At 37.1% G+C, this 19,473-nt stretch overlaps 2 protein-coding genes across 2 annotated transcripts in view; one reads left to right on the top strand and one right to left on the bottom strand.

The window, feature by feature from the left end:
• Nucleotides 1-6,108, bottom strand: part of LOC134799935 (nucleoredoxin-like) — a 61,579-nt gene extending 55,471 nt beyond the window's left edge. The window contains exon 1 of the mRNA XM_063772373.1: nt 5,642-6,108. Within this exon, the coding sequence (XP_063628443.1) occupies nt 5,642-6,052 (411 nt within the window). The 5' untranslated portion in view covers nt 6,053-6,108. The remainder of the gene's footprint in view (nt 1-5,641) is intronic.
• Nucleotides 6,109-11,747: 5,639 nt separating this feature from the next.
• Nucleotides 11,748-19,408, top strand: LOC134799885 (crossover junction endonuclease EME1). The gene is made up of 10 exons (XM_063772307.1): nt 11,748-12,014; nt 12,093-12,185; nt 12,447-12,638; nt 15,548-15,678; nt 16,572-16,745; nt 17,295-17,535; nt 18,124-18,229; nt 18,659-18,741; nt 18,928-19,040; nt 19,199-19,408. Exons 1-10 carry the CDS (start codon nt 11,969-11,971, stop codon nt 19,352-19,354), a joined length of 1,335 nt encoding a protein of 444 aa, XP_063628377.1. The 5' UTR covers nt 11,748-11,968; the 3' UTR covers nt 19,355-19,408.
• The last annotated feature ends 65 nt before the right edge of the window (nt 19,409-19,473 follow it).

Genomic DNA, 19,473 nt, shown 5'->3' with positions numbered 1-19,473 from the left:
ACCAACTTAGGTAAGTTGTAGACTTTAGGTCTGGGGAATAAGGTATACAGTTGTTTAGATGTTTTTGCAGCTGACTTAGCAATAACAATGTAGAGATCGGGGACCAACAATGTCTGGGAATCTATTCCGTTTATTATACCTATGTGACGTTCTCAGCAAAAGTTATGGCATATTGAATGACAATGTCATGTTCTAGCTCAAAGCGCAAATAGGGTCGTATCCGTTCACTGGTCGTATCAGATATTTTATAGATGGTCAAGCAAATCTTGTCAGTAGAAAAAGGCGCGAAATTCTAATTTTCTATGGGACGATATCCTTTCGCGCCTACATTTTTCAAATTTGCCTTGCCTGTTCTGCTTGACCCAGTATAGTTAAGCCATGGCTAAATTTAATGGCTGATTATATTGTGAAGTGATATTAAAAAAACAAGTCATGTCAAACTCGGAAGCCGGTGTTGCTCGAAAGAAAAAAGCGGCCAAGTGCGAGTCGGACTCGCCCATGAAGGGTTCCGTAGCAGTAAGTAACATAATAAAATTGCGGTTTACGATTTATGACGTATTTAAAAAAAAATACTTACTAGATCTCGTTCAAACCAATTTTCGGTGGAAGTTTGCATGGTAATGTACATCATATATTTTTTTAGTATTATCATTCGCTTATTTTAGAAGTTACAGGTGGGGGGGGGACACATTTTACCACTTTGGAAGTGTCTCTCGCACAAACTATTCAGTTTAGAAAAAAATGATATTAGAAACCTCAATATCATTTTTGAAGACCTATCCATAGATACCCACACGTATGGGTTAGTAAAAAAAAAAAATTTTTGAGTTTCAGTTCTAAGTATGGGGAACCCGCAAAATTTATTGTTTTTTTTTTCTATTTTTGTGTGAAAATCTTAATGCGGTTCACAGAATACATCTACTTACCAAGTTTCAACAGTATAGTTCTTATAGTTTCGGAAAAAAGTGGCTGTGACATACACAGACAGACAGACAGACGGACAGACATGACGAATCCATAAGGGTTCCGTTTTTTGCAATTTGGTTACGGAACCCTAAAAAGAAATAAGCACGAAAAGAATTACCCAATTTTTGGGGTAGTCGCAGTCAAGTCGCAGTGGGGTCTAAAAAACTACAAAAAATACCCGATTTTTGGGGTAGTTGCTGTGGAGTAAACACTAAAAAGCTGTCGTTGACTCTGACAAGTTGAAATGCAAAAATTTAACGCTGTTTCAAACTCTGAAGCGGCTTTTATATCAGGATTTTTAATAGATATCCATGAAAAATTTGCAAGGCTGTAAATGCTGTGATTATGTTTGCATCAAACTACTGCAAAATGTATTTTTTCGTTAAATATGACATTATTTAGTATCGATATTATTTATATCGGTATTATCAGTGATATAAACACAGATTACACGGAGCACTCATAGTGGTATACCTACTGGTGTACACCCATATATGGTGTAGTGTACAGTGTACCCTATAGTCCTATTACTGAATTCAAAAGCAAAACAAGAATTAGGAGTGTGTACTAATGAGTGAGGTTGTAGTACTAATTAAAAGATAGTTCTTAAAATACAAAAACTAAAGAGAACAAAAACAAATGTAATAAAAATCGTCTCTTTATCATTTCCCCCCCTGGGTTGGACTGGTACGAGAAAGGTACTTACGTACTTAAGCAGGTATTTACGACTTTCATACAGTTAATACAATGGATAATAAGTATGTACAACCCGCCCGCATAGCAACAGCACGTTCCGGATGCCCTTGCATAAAATTTAAATCGAAATCGCTACCTCCAAAACCAAAAAAGCGTAAGTCTTAACAAACAAACTTCAATATCTGTCGTTTTGTTTTGCGCGACCGTGGTACTTGGTGTCGTAAACTCATAAGGGCGTAAGTGTCTAAAAGTTGTGGTACGCTTCTACAGTTTTGGTTTTACATTAGACTTGGTATGCTTCGTTGAAACAAAAGTCTCAAGTAGGTACCTATCAGGGTTGGGCAGTATTTCAATTACATGTATTTGAAATACGTATTTGAAATACATTTTAGTATTTTGTATTTGTATTTCAAATACTACCTGGAAAAGTATTTTGTATTTGGTATTTGAAATACTGCACTCACATGTATTTAGTATTTTGTATTTCAAATACTTCAAGCTTCAAAATACATTTCTGCAAAATACATTTTATTAAATTCTATAATCCTAAAATGGATCGTTTTTTCTTTTATTGTTTCGACATTAAGGATTGAAATCAGTCCAAATTTGTGCAACAATGTAGGTTTATATTCAAATTTCGTCAAGTGGACAAAAACTAGAGCTGGACGAAAACTAGCGCAATGACCCTATAAGTTAGGAAAGGATATTCGTTAAGAAAACTAAATGGTTAAACAAAAAAATTGAAAGGTATTTTGTATTTGAAATACATTATTTTACACACTGTAATTTGTATTTTGTATTTCAAATACCCGTCACCGAAGTAGTTTGTATTTGGTATTTCAAATACTTTTAAAAATGTATTTTGTAATTTGTATTTGAAATACGTGGAAGCCAGTATTTTGCCCAACCCTGGTACCTATTAATACACACTGTGTGACCAATGCCAATTTTAATGATATAGGGGGCAAACGAGCAGACTAATCGCCGAATGGTAAGCGATTACTGTCGCCTATTGACACCGGCAACACCATAGGGGTTGTAAGTGTGTTGCCTGCTTTTAAAATGGGAGATCGCTCTTTTCTTGAAGGTTTTGCCGTCGATACTTAGATAAACATATACCTACCTATACCTCATATTTTACTATCCTGAATACGACTCCAGAGGGATCTGAATATCTGTAACTTATAATACAAGCGAAAGTGAATTTTTTTAAATATTATATTTACTACAAGGAGACTTCCGCTTGTTATAAAAATTACAAACTCACTGAAATATTCCGAAATTTCAAAATTCTTCAATAATATAAAATTGTTATCGAAAGTCCAATAATTATGATTTTGGAGCTTAGACAAGCCAGATCTAATAAGGCTTTCTTTTTCTTCATGAGATGTAAGAGAAGACGTGTTCCACACTCAGAAAATGAGGCAAGCCGGTGGAAATATACATTTCACGTAGTATTTCGATAAAGTTACGTCATTTTAGAATGTGACATATTGTGCGTGGGCCGAGTGCAGTGCTCGCGCGTTGGGGCATTACATTTAAACGTTTTGTGGTCATATTAACGACATAGGAATAATAAAGTAAGAGAGGTTTGCTGGTATTAGCATTGAATTGGACTGTATTTAAAAATAAATTTAGGAAATGTTTTGTTTTACGCCAAAAGGCTAGGAATGTAAGTAGATGTTTAACTGTTTAGAGATTTCGAAATCGACATTATTGTGTCGGATTATAATTATTTTAAAGCTCCACAAAATAGAAAAAATTGAATTATTAGAAATAATATTTTGGGGTAGCCGAAGTTGGGCTAACTGAAAATATACGAAAAATGATAGCTTTCAGTAAAGCAAGTTGAGATGTAAAATATAGATGAAAGGACGGAGTTATGAAGTGCTGAAAGAAATCACGCAAAATTCACTCGTAAGTCAATGCCTTATAGACTATCAATTTCATTTTTCGAGAGACTTTTATGTCCTAAAGAACCTCAAGAATGCAACCTCAAAAGCAATTTCCCATATCTGTAGCCCCCTTTACATGAAAACACTCGTTCGACTCTCGCCCTTCGTATTATCAATGTATCATCAGTGCACCTGTCTCAAGGGCTGGATCCCCCTAGGGTCTAGGGTTTTCTCAGTCTACAGATATTATACAGTATTTTAGGTTACTCTGACCTTACTGTCTTGTAGATTTTTACCGAAACTGAACTCTAAAGTTTGATTTTGCTCCAGTTTCGATCAAAACTTCGATGGGACACTACCGAAAATACAGCTTCGGCGCGGCCTAAAGGTACATCAGTTTTTTGACCGAAACCGAGCCTTCGACTAAAAATTAATTTTCTTGCCGAAACCTGCCGAAAATGAAACCGAAACATCTGGTTGTTGAAGGCCTAAGCTTAAACAGCTGCAATTTTTTTAAATATTAAAATGTAGCTTATAAAATGCAAATAATAGTTTCTAGGTGGTCGATGTAAAAAAATATGTGAAACAGAGAAAAATTATTCTCAATAGCAATATTTTTTTCTTCTCTCATTGACGCACGATTAAATGGGACCATTCGTAATGTACTATGTAAAAAAACACAAAACAAGAAACATTATTAGGTATAAAGTAACCGAATTACGGGCTAATGTGAGAAAAAATACGTTTCCATTTCTGTGTATAATTTATAAGTAAACCCTCCATCTTTGACGTTAATATGCAGTTAGAGTACTGATAAATTTAGTGTAGTGAGAGGGGAAGAAAGTAATTATGGGGTAATACACGGTAGAGGTGGCAACACCGAACCCCACGCTTTCACGTAATTACTCGACAATAATATATATCCGTTTTGGAACGTACACCCATAGACAAAAGATTCAATGTTGTGTACTTTTTTCGGTTAGAATTTAAATTTCGTAAACAAGTAGCGGTTCATGATTTGTTGAGTTACTTTGGGTTTGTAATTGAGATTAATGTGTTTCCTTGACTTAAATAAGATGTGTGGTAAAAGCCTAGAGAGCTATTTTAAGTAGTACTTACAGTTTAACAAGAAATGGTAGATCGTTATAAATTATAAAACTCTAAGTTAAGTAAGTTTTATTTAAGTCTGTCTGTGACCACGGACGTAATGTCACGTTCGAAATGTCAGGTTAAATAATAAACATAAGTGTACGCGATAAAGTACCGATTCAGTTTCATATAAATTATTTTCAACTTAGTCAGTGGCGGATTTGCCCTAAGGCACAGTTGTCCCGAGCCTAGGGCGGCCAGATATTAGGGGCGGTAGTCTATATGGTGGGTGCTGAGAAAAAGAGCGGCTAGTGCTTATTGTAATAAACTAGGCGCCCTAGGCCCCAGGCCCTGTAGGGCCTGGGGCCTAGGGCGGCTAAGGCTGCAAATCCGCCACTGAACTTAGTACTGAACAGGTCTGCAATTTAAGTTCCAATGGTAAGTTGTAGCTATCCAATTAGTTGTTTCTTAATTAGAAAACAGAACAGTAGTGTACAATGAACTTACAATTTACAGTTACAGGATTAGTTGTGACTTTTAAAAAGCGATGATCATACCTATTGAAATAATTATACAGGCATTTGTGTTGATCTTAGCCTTTAGCATCCATTCTTTCTCTTATATTCATATGTTTTGAGTAATGATGAGAGGAAAATAGATAATTTATTACGGTAAACAAAGTATTTAATTCATGTTGACCCCAAGAACAACCATCATATCCTTACCCTTGGCGCCGAGACGTCTATGTCAAGCTACCGAAGAAACGCACTAAGTTAATAGTTAACTTTAGGTTTGCGTCTAAAATTTGATTAGAAATAGAATTTAAATTGACACAATTTGCAATAGGTAAGTATCAGTTGTTGAGAACATCTTCCGTGTTGGATACTTATTGGCGCTTAGAGCGTCAAACGAAGTTGTCATTTGGCTAGTTCCCCTATGCTCATCGTATATAGGCAATAAGCCTTAAATAGGAAAGATTATAAATAGGAACTCACTTTAGTATCCACATCGTGAAAGGGCACAGCAAACCATGGCTTCCCGGTCAAACTCCTCCTGAATCCAGCTTCTCTCTCCAATGGACCCTCCGGGGTCCCCACGTGGGCCCACAACACCACCTCCACAACCTTCAGCCTTGGAAACACTTTCTTATACACCTCCTCCAAACGCACACCGAAATCATCACTTTCTTCACTAATGTTAGCAAATGAGAAGTAAATACCACACACAACACCTTCCCCTTCTTCCACACAGTCGTTTAAGGCTTCCAAAGTTGGAATATTCTCAAATTGTCCATTTTGTCCCGAAGAACACTTTACCAACACTTTCCCAAAGAGTTTCTCGCGCCAATCCATTTTATAAGTCCTGGATATCTTCAAATTTCTTAAAGCATTGATATTGTTTTGCATTTGAATTAACTGGTCATTGTTTGATCTCAATTATAATTCCAGTTTTTAATTTGAAAAAAGAATGAAAAGTTTATAATGTATATGCAAAAACAATTTATGCACGCGTTGATAAAATACAAATAACGACTTTATTTTATGAATTTATCATTTGTGTCGGCTTCAGCAAGCAATTATAATTTTAAAAGTGTCGCGCTTGATTTGTTTTAGTTTATGGTTTAGAGCGGATACGTGACGCAAAGTTTTATTTTTAAAAATGGCCGTCCGCGCGGGCATCGACCCTCCGCGTTGGAGGACAAAGAGCGACTGGAGGGCAGGCGCCCTCCGATATAGAGTAAATATTTGGGATGGAGAGGACTCGTTCTATGCATGTGCAAACAACACACGGCCATGTATAAATTAGAAATCTGAATGGCTGTGAAGCGGTATGAATGGAATACTAATAGAGGGCCATATTTTTGGTAGTTTCAGGTTTTATGAACTTAAAAAGAGAAGTTGCGTTTTGGAACATAGCCTTACTTTTTAATTTAACTAGGTAAATTGTGTGATAATTAATCAATGGCATAGAAAAGTTTGAATAAGTTGTACCACGATTAAAATCCAAGAACGCATGCACGCTATCCTATTCTATCAGACCATTATTAGACTGATGTCTTTGGTTCTGAGGGGCTACCGCGAAAACCGAAATTCGCAAATTGCGGGGATCTTACTCTTTTACTCCAATGAAGGCGTAATTAGAGTGACAGAGAAAAATGCCCGCAATTGACGATTTTCGGTATTGGCGGTAGCCCTACTGCGTTTCCTACATATTTATTCACATAAAAATTACCTCGCTACATGCTAATCTATTTTAATCTGCATAGTTAGGTACTGTTAAACTTGTGATTCCAGCATCATAATATTTAATTTGCTTTGAAGATTTGAACATATGAGAAGCCTTATTCTTTGGCAAAGCTTTTTCATACCTCATAAAAGTTGGCATTGCGTAGCTCAATTTCAGGATTCGACAGAAGAATCAATGGAATTATGGCTGGAGGGCGCCTGAATGACTTTATTAATTCTGTTTGAAAAGCTTTCGAATCGTACTAAAGTTTACTTGAGTGGTTCCAAAGTTAACTCTAATTTTATACAGGTATTTTAAACAGGTTCAATTCATATTTTTCTTTGACTTTAGCTTATTATTATAACTTTCTACTTTGATGATATGCAATGAACAAAATATATTGATGATGTTAAAGGTGAACTTATTTCTAGTCATTCGTTAAGCAACAAAATTGTGACGTATCCCACGGGTAAAGGTAGCTTCTATGCCGCTTGGCGCTTACGCTATTATTAACGCCGCTCCAATAATATAGTGGTGCTATGCGACGTAAGCGCCAGTCGCCATAAGGTACCTTTTCCCGTGGAACGTCACAGTGCATAGAGCGATTTCTATAAAGCCTAGAAAACTTATCCCGAGAGTAGAGATGGTGCAGGCACTCTTTGATCATCTAACCTACCATCCACCTTCTTCCTTTCTTATCCAAATCCTATCCTGTCCATTATAATTGCTCAAATACTTAGTCAGAAATGTCAGTATACGAATTTTTTGAAAATATTAACTAAAATACAGAAAACGATCTACTAATTTGAAATAATGTTTACATTAAACGCTGAAAGGTTTCAAAGTGCTCTATTTCACGAGCAATCAATTATTTAGTGAATTCGAATTTACTCCCACTAACGCAATGACTAACCGTTAAGCGACAGAACATAAATTATACTAATTAATTACGAATCCCTCTTAAAAGCTCTTTCAATTCTATGCAATATTAGCCTTTAATACGAGTGAACAAAGTTCATATTTACTAAGTTTGATTGTAAATGATAGGACATTGCTAAAATATCCCAACAAAATGTATCAGAAAAGTGTACGCATGTGCAATGATTAAAAATTCATGATATGATGTGTCAGTATTATGCAGGGAAAACACTGGATAATCCTACAAAGAAACGTTTTGCAAGTAAACGAGTGTTGTGATAAACTGGAAAAACGACCTTAATGTTATGGGAATAGGGTTTAAATTCCGACTAAACAAAGAACGATACATGCAAAAGTTTTCCCTCTATGTTTTTAACTCGTGTTGTGCTCGTGTCGTTACAAAATTAAAAAGTTAACATTGTCATTATTCACGACTTTTACTGTTTGCACACAAATAATTTGATATCTTATTCAAACGTAATAGAGTTGAATTTGGTCTATCAGAGTTGGAATGGGTGACGTTCTTGCTCCTAAGCGTTCCTTTTCTGAAACCGAAGTTGGGGGTGGGGGTTGAGGCATGATTTATATGATGGCTTATGGGAAATCAATACGCGCTTTTGTCGCGCTGTCAAATCAGCCTTTTTATTATCGCTTCATAAGCTGCCGTTTTTTATGAAGATTTAGGGACAGATTGACCGCACATTTGGGTCAAGTGAGGATTTATTGTGAACGATGGTGTATGAATTTCATAAATGCTTTTGAAATATAGTTTCCTGCCTAATAAATGTTTAAAAATAACCTAGAAGAATGGACGAGTAATTAAGACCAACCCCTTAATTTAACAGTGGTTTATTGTTTTGTAAGTGTTTTGAAAGCGTAAGCGAAAATCCTAGATCTGTGCGCATAAGCACGCAACTCCCGCGGTGTCACATGCGCGTAGCCTATATGTTAGAATATGTTGTGCATATATTTTTTAAGAACCCCTATACACTGATATGCTGTAAAGTCATTGTAAAAAAACCTACATATGATCGCTTTCAAAAAATATATTTTAAAGAGAAGTTACACCTTACACCTCCAACCATTATAATAACGGTTTCAATGCTTAAAAACATACATATGATCGGCATGATCGCCTTAAAATATTATATTTTAAAGAGATGTTACACCTTATACACCTCCAACCATTATAATAACTGTTTCAATGCTATCTAGATAGTTTCCAGGAACTATGACGTCAGTTTACGTATTTATTTTATGTTTATCGACACAAACACTTTGATATTAGCAAAAAGAATAGATAGTATAGAGGGGTCCTGTCATTGTAAATTTTGTAGTCACTGTAAATTTACTGCCATCTATCGACACACGACTAAAACTCAAAATGAAAACGTATAAAGTTATCAAAAAATGTATATATATGGATAAAATGATTTTGTTATTTTTATATCATTTTGATCCATGTTCATTCACTGATATCTATGTGTTAAAATTGTTAAATATGAAACGGTGTCGTCACGCCATCTAGCCGAGGATAGGCTAAAGGTGTGTGCGCCATCTATTCGAGAATGACTTTTACTTGAAATCTGAGGCACGTTTTTTCCTTAAACTTTATTCGTCTTATACGAAGTTACATATGTCTTTGATATTAGTATAGGTAAAAAACTTAAGTAAGTCACCTGTTGTATGTAGTTGTGACTTGTGGCGTGTTAAGTAGCTAACACACTATCGCACCGCACCAAGGTCATTGTGGGATGCACCCATAAGTAAGAGGGAGACAGCGATATCTCTTTCTCCCTCTTACTTATGGCTGCGTCCCACAATGACCTTGGTGGGGTGCGATAGTGTGTTCGCTACTTTAGAATAGACAATACATGTTTAAAAGCTGCGATCATATATAACCATGGATACCGCCTTTAGGAACATTACCGTTCAAATTCTCGGGCCAAATTAGCACACATACACAATTACGCCTACATTCAAATAAGACGACGCGTTTACAGAGCCTGTAATCAAAGCTGGTAAACAAAATAAGAGTCATCTTTATTACACTAATGGTACATAGCTAAGTGTAGATGAAATGCATATAATGTCAATAACTACCAATCAGCGACATTAATCCGCTAATAACCTTCTTGCTGTACGTACTGGCCGCTGAGATTTCGCGGTTCATATTTGATTAGAATATGACTTGGACAGGGATAGGTTTATGCCATACAGTGAAGAACCAGTCAAATAATTCACGTATAATAATTTAATGCAGATTAAAAGATAACTAGTTAAAATGTTGTTATGACATGACAGACTAACTCAACATAAGTAAATATATCATTGTTGTATAAATGTATTCCGCTATAATAAGTATTTTGTATATTTTATTATAAATCTGCATGGCAGTGCGAAGTCACGTTCAGGTATAGTCTGTCCGTTTTTCTAAGATCAAGTACGCCATAGTAAATGTATGGCGAACTTGATCTTAGAAATCGGACTGGCTATACAGTCTGCAAAATTTACATGGGTACACGAATCGGGTCAAAAATAATTGAACAGGCGGAGTCACAATAAATCCCCACTTTCAGTTCAGAATATTTTATATGTATATAGCCGGTCAAGCAAGTTTGTCAGTAGAAAAAGGTGCAAAATTAAAATTTTGTATAGGACCACAGCCGTTCGCGCGCTTACATTTTCTAAATTTGCCGCTCTTATAATATTTTAAACTTTCGCGTTTTGAACACATATTAACTCACATTACACGAAACGAAACTGATTTACGTCGGTAAATCAAGGTAATTGAATATAATTCGCGTTAGACCCGTCTATAATGTGAGTTAATATGTTTGCCGCTCTTTTCTACTGACGGAAATGGCTTGAGAGAGAACCTACATATATGTGACAGTAGAGGGTGGATTCAAATGATCAACATTTTCAGATAATGTGTGTATTTGTTAAATTAATTCAGTGAAATCATGATAGGAAAAATGTATCTACATATAGGAGACCGGGTATGATTATCTCACGGGTTATATCTCATGAATAGAACATATTCTAGATATCTTGCCAGGCATCCACTCAATTTCATGTCTCTCTAATTGGACAGCTTTTTTCCATAGTTCTCTGCGAATAGCATCTTGTGGGAATCTGAATGGAAAGAAATGTAAAATGACAATACCAAATTTGATTATTAATTTGAAATAACTAGGTAGTTTTTTTATAGCTCCATCTCATGAAATAAAAAAGGAAAATACAAATCTGTAAGAAGGAATTTATTACTACATTTATAATTATATACAAAATACCTAAACCAAACACAAGTTAATAAAATAGTATACTTCATTTAGCATAACACCATCCCTATTATCCTCGCAATTTAAAAAGTCGTATGTTGTTATGAAAGTCGTATGCAGTTGTTACGTTTTAGCTTAGCACGGTAGTATTGAAAACAAATCGTCATGTTTTTTCCAAATTCTACTGAAGTTATCTGTTTACTACAAGTGAAAAGTGATTCCACTGTCCTTGGTATGAACTAAAATAACTTCTGCACCACTTCACGACACATGAATATATTTTTAATTACAAAAAAAAACGTTGTTTTTATAAATCAATTTAGCCATTTGTCACTGACTGTCATCTCGGTGGTACTGAGATTGCCAATCGAGCAGTTTGTAAGTACCGCCTATCGCGGGGTAGTTTGCGTTGGGTCATAATTGAGCGGACAGAATACTTCCATGTATAGCATTTCGCTGTTTAAAAGACACACACAAACAAAACAAATGTCTATTCGAACACGTCACAACTACATACAACAGGTGACTTACTTAAGTTTTTTACCTATATATTATTAATTGTTCAGGGTAAAAGTTTTCTTATACCTGACAACACTATGAATAACTGTCAATTGTCACATTGACGTTTGAGTTTGACAGTAACTGTTTCGGTTACGCTGAGACAGCTTTTCGGCTTGCTTGTTTCCACAAATTTTTATTTACATTTAGAAAGAAGTTTATTTAAAAATAGATTTTAAGGTTTCATTAATAAAGACTTTTATGGTAAAATATTGCATCTGAAAGTTATGTCAAATTTGTTACGAAAATGACTGGACCTGTACATTTGAAGACAACTATTTCACTGCGAATTAATATCTAGTTTTCACGAATAATTAATAATTAATCGAATTGAAAATGAGTGTTTACGTATTATCGGATGATAGTGACCACAGTAACCATGGTGTGAATACTATGAATGTCAATATTTTTAAGTTTTTCTAAATTATTTGCGGCATGTTAACATTCAAACTATTTTCAGAGGACTTCGATTTTATGAAGAAGTATGAACAGGATGCGAAAGAAGAGTGTGTTGATTTAACTCAAGAGGATGTGGAACATGATACTGAACCGTGTAAGTTAGAAGTTTGCCTACCTATTTACTTAATATAATCAAGATAGTATTTTTTTAAATATTTGGCTATAAGATTCATCTAATTCAATGGCTGCACAATAGAATATTGTACTCGAAACACCAACAAAATGCTGTACAAATAAAAAATAAAACAATTTTTGGTCAAATACTATAGCTTTGACATTGGCAGTGTCTACCTTGCTAAAAGCAACCAGCAAAAGAAGTAACCTTCATAAGAAAACTTTTTCCATATTTCTACAGATCGCTCGCCCTACAGTGACCCATACGAAGACCTGCCTCCGGTCCAGCTGAGCGGGCCAGTGGCCACTTTGAGCTCCGGGAGCTCTACTGTACCAGTGGCCGCTCTTAGCTCTGGGAGTACTAGCTCCTCTGGTACCAGCTCTAGCGGTTACGGAGGGTCTGAATGCTCTAGCGGTAGTAAGAGGGGAGCTGGTAAGTTTTCTAAATATTTACTTTGAGTAAAGAAGTTATCACACAAATCTTTTTGTTGGACACGGCTAATCTTTACTTTATGGACCGTCGATTTGGAGGGTGTGTTGGGTATGGAAGGGGGGGGGGGGGGGTAGAGGGTGCAAAGGGCTACCCCCCAGTTCAACCCCCATGGCGCGGAACCCTATGGTTATGGAGATATCCATGGTTAAAATTTGTATGAAATTACTATGAAATAAAGGAGAAATGTCATAGCAGATGTCGATAGGTGCCGTTTTGTGTTAATTTATATTACCTTTGATACCACACCACCATCCTCAAGGTCACCAATATCTTTGGTCACCAGAATCTCAAGGTCTGGTCACCAGAATCTCAAGGAACCCAAAATGTCAAGGTCACTTAAAACCGAATCAGAGCACCCCACTATCCACGTGGTCTTGTCTGTCCTACCCCTAGAGAGCAATTCCAAAAACGGAGGCGCGGAGCCGAGTGTAGTGAGCGTGCTTTGTCACGCGAGGGCGGAAGGGCTGCTCTCCGCAGCGCCGGAGCTAACCCAGATCCACCAGCTTCACTATGGCTATGGTCTCGTCAGCTCGCGACCTCAGGGGTGACGAAGCGGGCCTTCGGGCGAAGCGCGCCCCCCTCACCCCGCACCCCCTCCCCCTTCAAATTTTGCTGTAATCCCTTATTTCATAGTAATTCCATACAAACTTTAACCATGGATAACTCCATAACCATGGGGTTCCGCGCCATGGGGGTTGGACTGGGGGGTAGCCCTCTACCCCCCTCCCCCCCTCCCCACCCCAAAAATCGATGGTCCATAAAGTAAAGATTTACCTTGGACACCTCCCATTTTTTTGCTGGGATACAGTGATATGAGACGAAATACATCATCTGAGAACATTTCAACTGTATAGCTATCACATTTCATGAGATACAGCCTGATGACAGACAGACAGGCAGACGGACAGTGGAGTCTTAGTAATAGGGTCCCGTTTTTACCCTTTGGGTACAGAACCCTAAAGAATCCCAGATGAAAAGGTTTTATTGTCCTTGAGTCTTCTTGTCTTGAATCTTTCACCTTGACTTTATTAATATCACTATTCTGAACACTAGCCTTTTGTATATTTACTAGCCTCTGATATTTAAATAATAAATGAATACTATTTTAAAGCCTGACCAGGAATATATGATCACGCGTCATGTTGCGGAATTTCACTGGAACTAAGTTTTTCATACTATACTGAACTGTTACCCTCTACATGAGAATAACAGCACCCTCTTGACAATGATCATATCATATATTACGGGTAAGGCGGGTAAGGTCTAGCGGGTATTAGGGGTAGGCGGGTACGCCGTTTTGTCGACTAAATAGTGTTTAGTTTTAAGTTTTAAGTTTATAAAATACATATGTATGTTAGTCTGTAAGGTATTTGTAATATGGGCCTTGTTGCCTGAATCAAATTTCTAAATCATATACTTATATAAAATTGAAAAACGAGAACGGGATAAAAAACGAGCGAAGAAGAGAGATGGCGTCTTACAAATTTCTAAAAAGTTTTTGACACGTTTCTCAAATACGACGCACGTATGATAAGAAAAAACTGTTCTAATCTATTATCTAAGTATGAGAATATAATTAGAGCATAAAAACTATCGCTTTCGATGCGTATTTAATTTACAATAAGCAAAAGAAATTTTCATAACATTCTTCATTTTACGACTATCGGCTATTTTCGGAAACTCTCGGTTGGTTTCGTTTCGAACTTCAAATAACCAAAATTATGTTTGTTATGTTGGTATGCAGTGATTTCGGCCTTTTTTACTCGAAGTAAAATAAAAAGTGCTGTCAACCTCAACCTTTTACCTTAGTTTATGCCCATACGAGTGACATGCCATATAATGACTGATAATGACTTATCAATATCAATAGTAATTTGTATTTTGTTGTTTTAAATTTCTTTTTGAGTTATGTTATTCAGATTTACTTTCACAGCTTCGGCAAACAAATTCGTCCGGGGACCGGGCTGCCGAGATGGGCCAAAAATACAATTAAAGTTGATAGCAAGTTATAATGTAGGTAGATAAAATTTAAGTGCATGTTCAGATATTTTTGAGCGAAACGACCTCGTGAAAATAAGCAAACGTACAGTCAGCAGTCGGCCAAATATCGTAATATAACTCTGTTGCCATAGAAATAAGGATGTGTTCCGATATACTGGCGGAATACTGAGAGACAAAAGTGGCTAAGCTTACATTGGCTCGGACATTTAGAGAGAATGGGAGAGGATCGTGCCGTGACGAGAGCGTACTTGGGACAACTAAATGGGAGACGCCCAATTGGATGTCATAGGTACCTACCGCTGGAACGACATAGTTGCTCGAGATCTGCTTATCCTCGGCCATGGGGACTGGCGAGAGCTATCGCAAGACCGAGAAACATGGTGTGTTTTGTTTTGTCTTTTCTCGGAGGCCAGGATTCACATAACCGTAGTAAGTAATGTTAGTATTCAGAAAGGGAAATGGGGAGTACGTACGTTTGTACCAAAAGGCGATTTATGGGCGGTGGTCGTCCATATTCGTCTTAAGGCGGAAATTAATCTAATGAACGTTTTTGCAATTAGGCTTATAAAAATAAATAATAATTTTATGTTGAAACGAGTTTTAAATAAATAACTATTACGTAGATGAAAAAGTATAATTTTGCCTTTTATCAAATCACATAATTTTTTTCAGATATTTTGCGTATTAAGTTATCCAAATAACGGGTACAAATAAGAAATCCCTATCACCGTTATGAACCCTGGCAGGGTTGACACACTCTTTATTTCATTTACGCGAGCGGAGCTGCGGGCCCGTCTAGTAAATAAATAAAAATAAGGTACTCTTCTAGATATTTCCTTTCTGTTTAGAAAACAAAGATGCTAAAAGCAGGAAGAAAGCTGATGCACAAGCCAAGAAGCAGAAGTTGGCTCAGGAGCGAGCAGCCAAGGCAGCTGCCGCCGAAGCCAACAAGGTTTACAAGCCCGGAGAGTGCATGAAGGTACTCATTTCGAGGGTAGAGTGGTTAAACCTGATAAGTGTAGATAATTTGTCATTTAAGAACTCCACAAACTTCACATAGGTATAGTTTTAGTTTTTCAAAACTTGTTTGCACTACTTCTTAGGTTTAATCGCTGACCCCTATTTTATTACAAATATATACAAATACGATGTATATTACCCAGCTTAACTTATGCCTCACAAACTTGGACATTTGACAACAGAATAAAAAGAAAAGTACAAACATGCCAACGGTCAATGGAAAGGAGCATACTTAATATCAAACTAAGGGAAAGAAAAAAATGTAAAGACATTCGAAAACAAACAAATATAATAGATGCTGTACAGCACTCCTTGCACCTGAAGTGGATGTGGGCCGGCCATGTGGCACGTGCACCAAAGGATAGATGGACTAAAAAGGTTACTACATGGTCTGGCCCAGTTAACTATAGAAATAAAGGGCGCCCCCGGGAACGGTGGGTTGGAGACATAGAAAAAACAGCAGGAAAAGACTGGCAAAACAAAGCAGGAGACCGTAAAATCTGGAGATCACTGGAGGAGGCCTATACCCGGACAGGGGCCTTAACTTACTGAGACAACCAACTACATATTCAACCAAACACAATTGAAAATATTTGTAATTTAAGGAAAGAAGAAAAGGCTTAATAATAATATACAAATACGAGGAATGTTCCAAAAGGTGTCTCATTCCATTCTATTTTAATCTTCCAGCAAAGCTCTTTTTTAATAAGCCTCAACAGAAGAGTTATTAAAAAAGAGCTTTGCTACCTTCCTTGTTAGAAACTATTTTGATAAATCAATATTGTATTGGTTTTGGCAGTGATTTATGATGTTAGGTTAAAGTTTCCAACATTTGATTTGTTCTTATTTCAGTACATGCACATAGAGATGCACCCATCCCTGCTCGAGCAATGGTACTGCGCCGACGTGAGCCGAGAGGCGAGTGCAGTCGGCGCTAAGATCGAGGTTATTAAAGACCTGTGCGATCCGGCTCTGGTCATGTGGAGCCGGAGGGTACCGAGAGCACTCGCGGCCGCTAATGGACAGGTTGGTACTTGCTCCCATCTCCCATCCCATAGAAATCAGTGGCACCACGTCAACCGGAAGCCGGGATGTATGAAACAGCCACTTTTTTTCGGGATTTCTGCATTGGGCCCATAATAGGAGTTGTTCAGTATGACCTATAAAGTCTCTACGCAGGGTATGGCTGGTGGTTAAAGGCGTGTCCAGACGGGGACAATTTTTCGCCAATCTGATTAAATCATGATTAAATTGTCCGATCAAATCAGGCCGTGCGGACTCAATCTTTGGCTCGCCGAATTCAACCGCCGATTATGACCGATATTACCGAACCGATAAAATGTGGTTCGGACGCAAGAATACCAATTTGTGACGCTAGTCTTCGCGTTTGGACGCATTTCTTTAATTTAGAGCGCTCAAATATCACTATAAATCTAAAATTGGTGAAAGTGGCCAAATTAGCGTATGGGTCCGCACCACCTGATTTGATCGGACAATTTAATCAGATTGGCGAAAAACTGTTCTCGTCTGGACAGGCTTTAAAATTTCAACCTGTATAATGTTTTAATGTTGTAGGTAGAACTGTCGCCCGCCCGCCAACGTTGTGGCCGAGCTTTATACATAAACACGATGGCAGACATATCGTCTCTCGTCCGCAACCGATCTCTATCGCCACATATTAAACGAGCGGCAGTGGTTGCCGAATGCGAAGTGACATTGGTTGTACACGGGGTTAAGGACTATTTTAAAGCTGCGAATCGGAGGCAGAATAGTAAAGATTTGATCATGGAAATTGAGCTGGAGATGGCTTTAACAGGTAATCTTTCTAACTATACTAATAGTATAAATGTAAAAGTCACGCGGTCTGTTTGTCCTATTCTTCCTCAGCCTCTTGTCTGTGCAAATATCATGCACTTTCACTCGGTGGCCAAATTTTAACCATCGTGCCTTGAAATTCTTGCAACGCTCAAGTTTCCATTTTCCGAACCACTCGCTATGCTTGTGGTTAAATTTTGGAATCTTTCGCTTGCTCGGTTATCAATAGTAGCACAAGAGGTTAAACAACAACTTTGCCCCCTTGTAAAACAAATAACTATTATAACATTCTCATATTATTCATTTACTCAGTAATCATAGAAAAGATTCTAAATTTTACGTGATAAGCCTTTGGGTGATTTGGGTTAATACACGGTCTAATAAAACATGGTCTTCTATTCCCAGAGTGACACAGGCCTACGTCACAATAACATGGCCGCTATATATAGCGCTATCGCATATTATCATATAGCGCTGTCGCATGATGACGTAGGCTTGTGTCAGTTGGGTGACCTAGAAAAGACGGGAATAGAGTACCAGGCGGAGTATATTATTATACCATGGGTTAATATAAGTTTATCTATTTCAGATCTGTTGGTGACCGCCGGGTGTGACGCAGCGTTGGTAGACACGCCAAATGAACTGGCTCTACTTATTGTACAGTTCACTAAAGCAATAGCTGAGGAACCATACAAGTAAGCAAATGTTTATTATTTTAATTTATAAGCTGTAACTTTCTCGCTCTCACTTATAGCTGCGTCCTTAACGGGCATACGGCGGGCAACCTTCCACTCGATCGAGGCCCGAAAAAATAAAAACCGGACAAGTGCGAGTCGGACTCGCCCACCAAGGGTTCCGTACTTTTTAGTATTTGTTGTTATACTTGTTATAGCGGCAACAGAAACACATCACCTGTGAACATTTTAAATGTCTAGCTATCACGGTACATGACATACAGCCTGGTGACAGACAGATGGAAAGTGGAGTCCTAGTAATAGGGTCCCTTTGAGTACGAAACCCTAAAAATCTACATTTCTGATTCGCTCGAATTTTCTTACTTACCTATTTAACTTTGAACTTTGGGGTCATAAAGAGTATTTTACTTACCTTGTTTTGTTATGTAGGAAAATAAAGCGAGGCTTCGACGAACAAGCAGAGTTCTACATGAGGGGAGACAACAAGAAATGCGTTCCTGTTGATAAAGATGGTAAGTTTTTAGTGTAATTTTTTTTTTTAATTTTAAATTTAGGAGCCTGTATTTTGGCTTTACAAAATATAGAGAACTCATAAAAAAAAAAACAAAGAGTTAGTAAAAAAAACGCATGTGACACACAGAGTTGGTAGTGACTATAGATTACATAAATATCTGCAATTACCTAGTGTTTTGTTACAGGGAATGGAGCTAGTAGATTATGGCAGCAAATGATAGCTGTTCTTCCTGGATCCAGTTTAGAAACTTCTAGATCTGTCTGCGGGCAATACAAATCACCTCTCGCCCTTTATCAGGTAAAATTTAAATTTTGGCTGTTTGTCAACAATCTATTCTAGTTCCATTGCCTTTTCTATCTCAGTTTATTAAAAAAAAAACTTCAGTGTTGCTATTGCTTATGTCAGTGGTAGAAATGGTAGTTTTTGAATTATTTGAATTATTTTGGCCGTTACAGGCGTTGCAACTTCCGAATGGAGTAAATGATTTGGCTGATATAGGAGTTTCAAGAACGGGAGTTCCCGGATCAAAAAGTCGTCGTCTTGGGCCCGAGTTTGCTAGAAAATTACGAATATTATTTACTGCTGAAGATGGAGACGTATTAATAGACTGATAAGTTATGTTGTTTGTAAATCATGTAAGAGGAATAAATATTGTTTTTACGTTATTATTTGTTGTGATATATTTTTTTGTCAACATCATTGAATTATTATCACAGATTCTGAATAATTT

This window comes from Cydia splendana, chromosome 19 (assembly GCF_910591565.1).
Source record: "Cydia splendana chromosome 19, ilCydSple1.2, whole genome shotgun sequence".
NCBI classification, from domain to species: domain Eukaryota; kingdom Metazoa; phylum Arthropoda; class Insecta; order Lepidoptera; family Tortricidae; genus Cydia; species Cydia splendana.
This window is presented reverse-complemented; position numbering and strand designations above follow the sequence as displayed.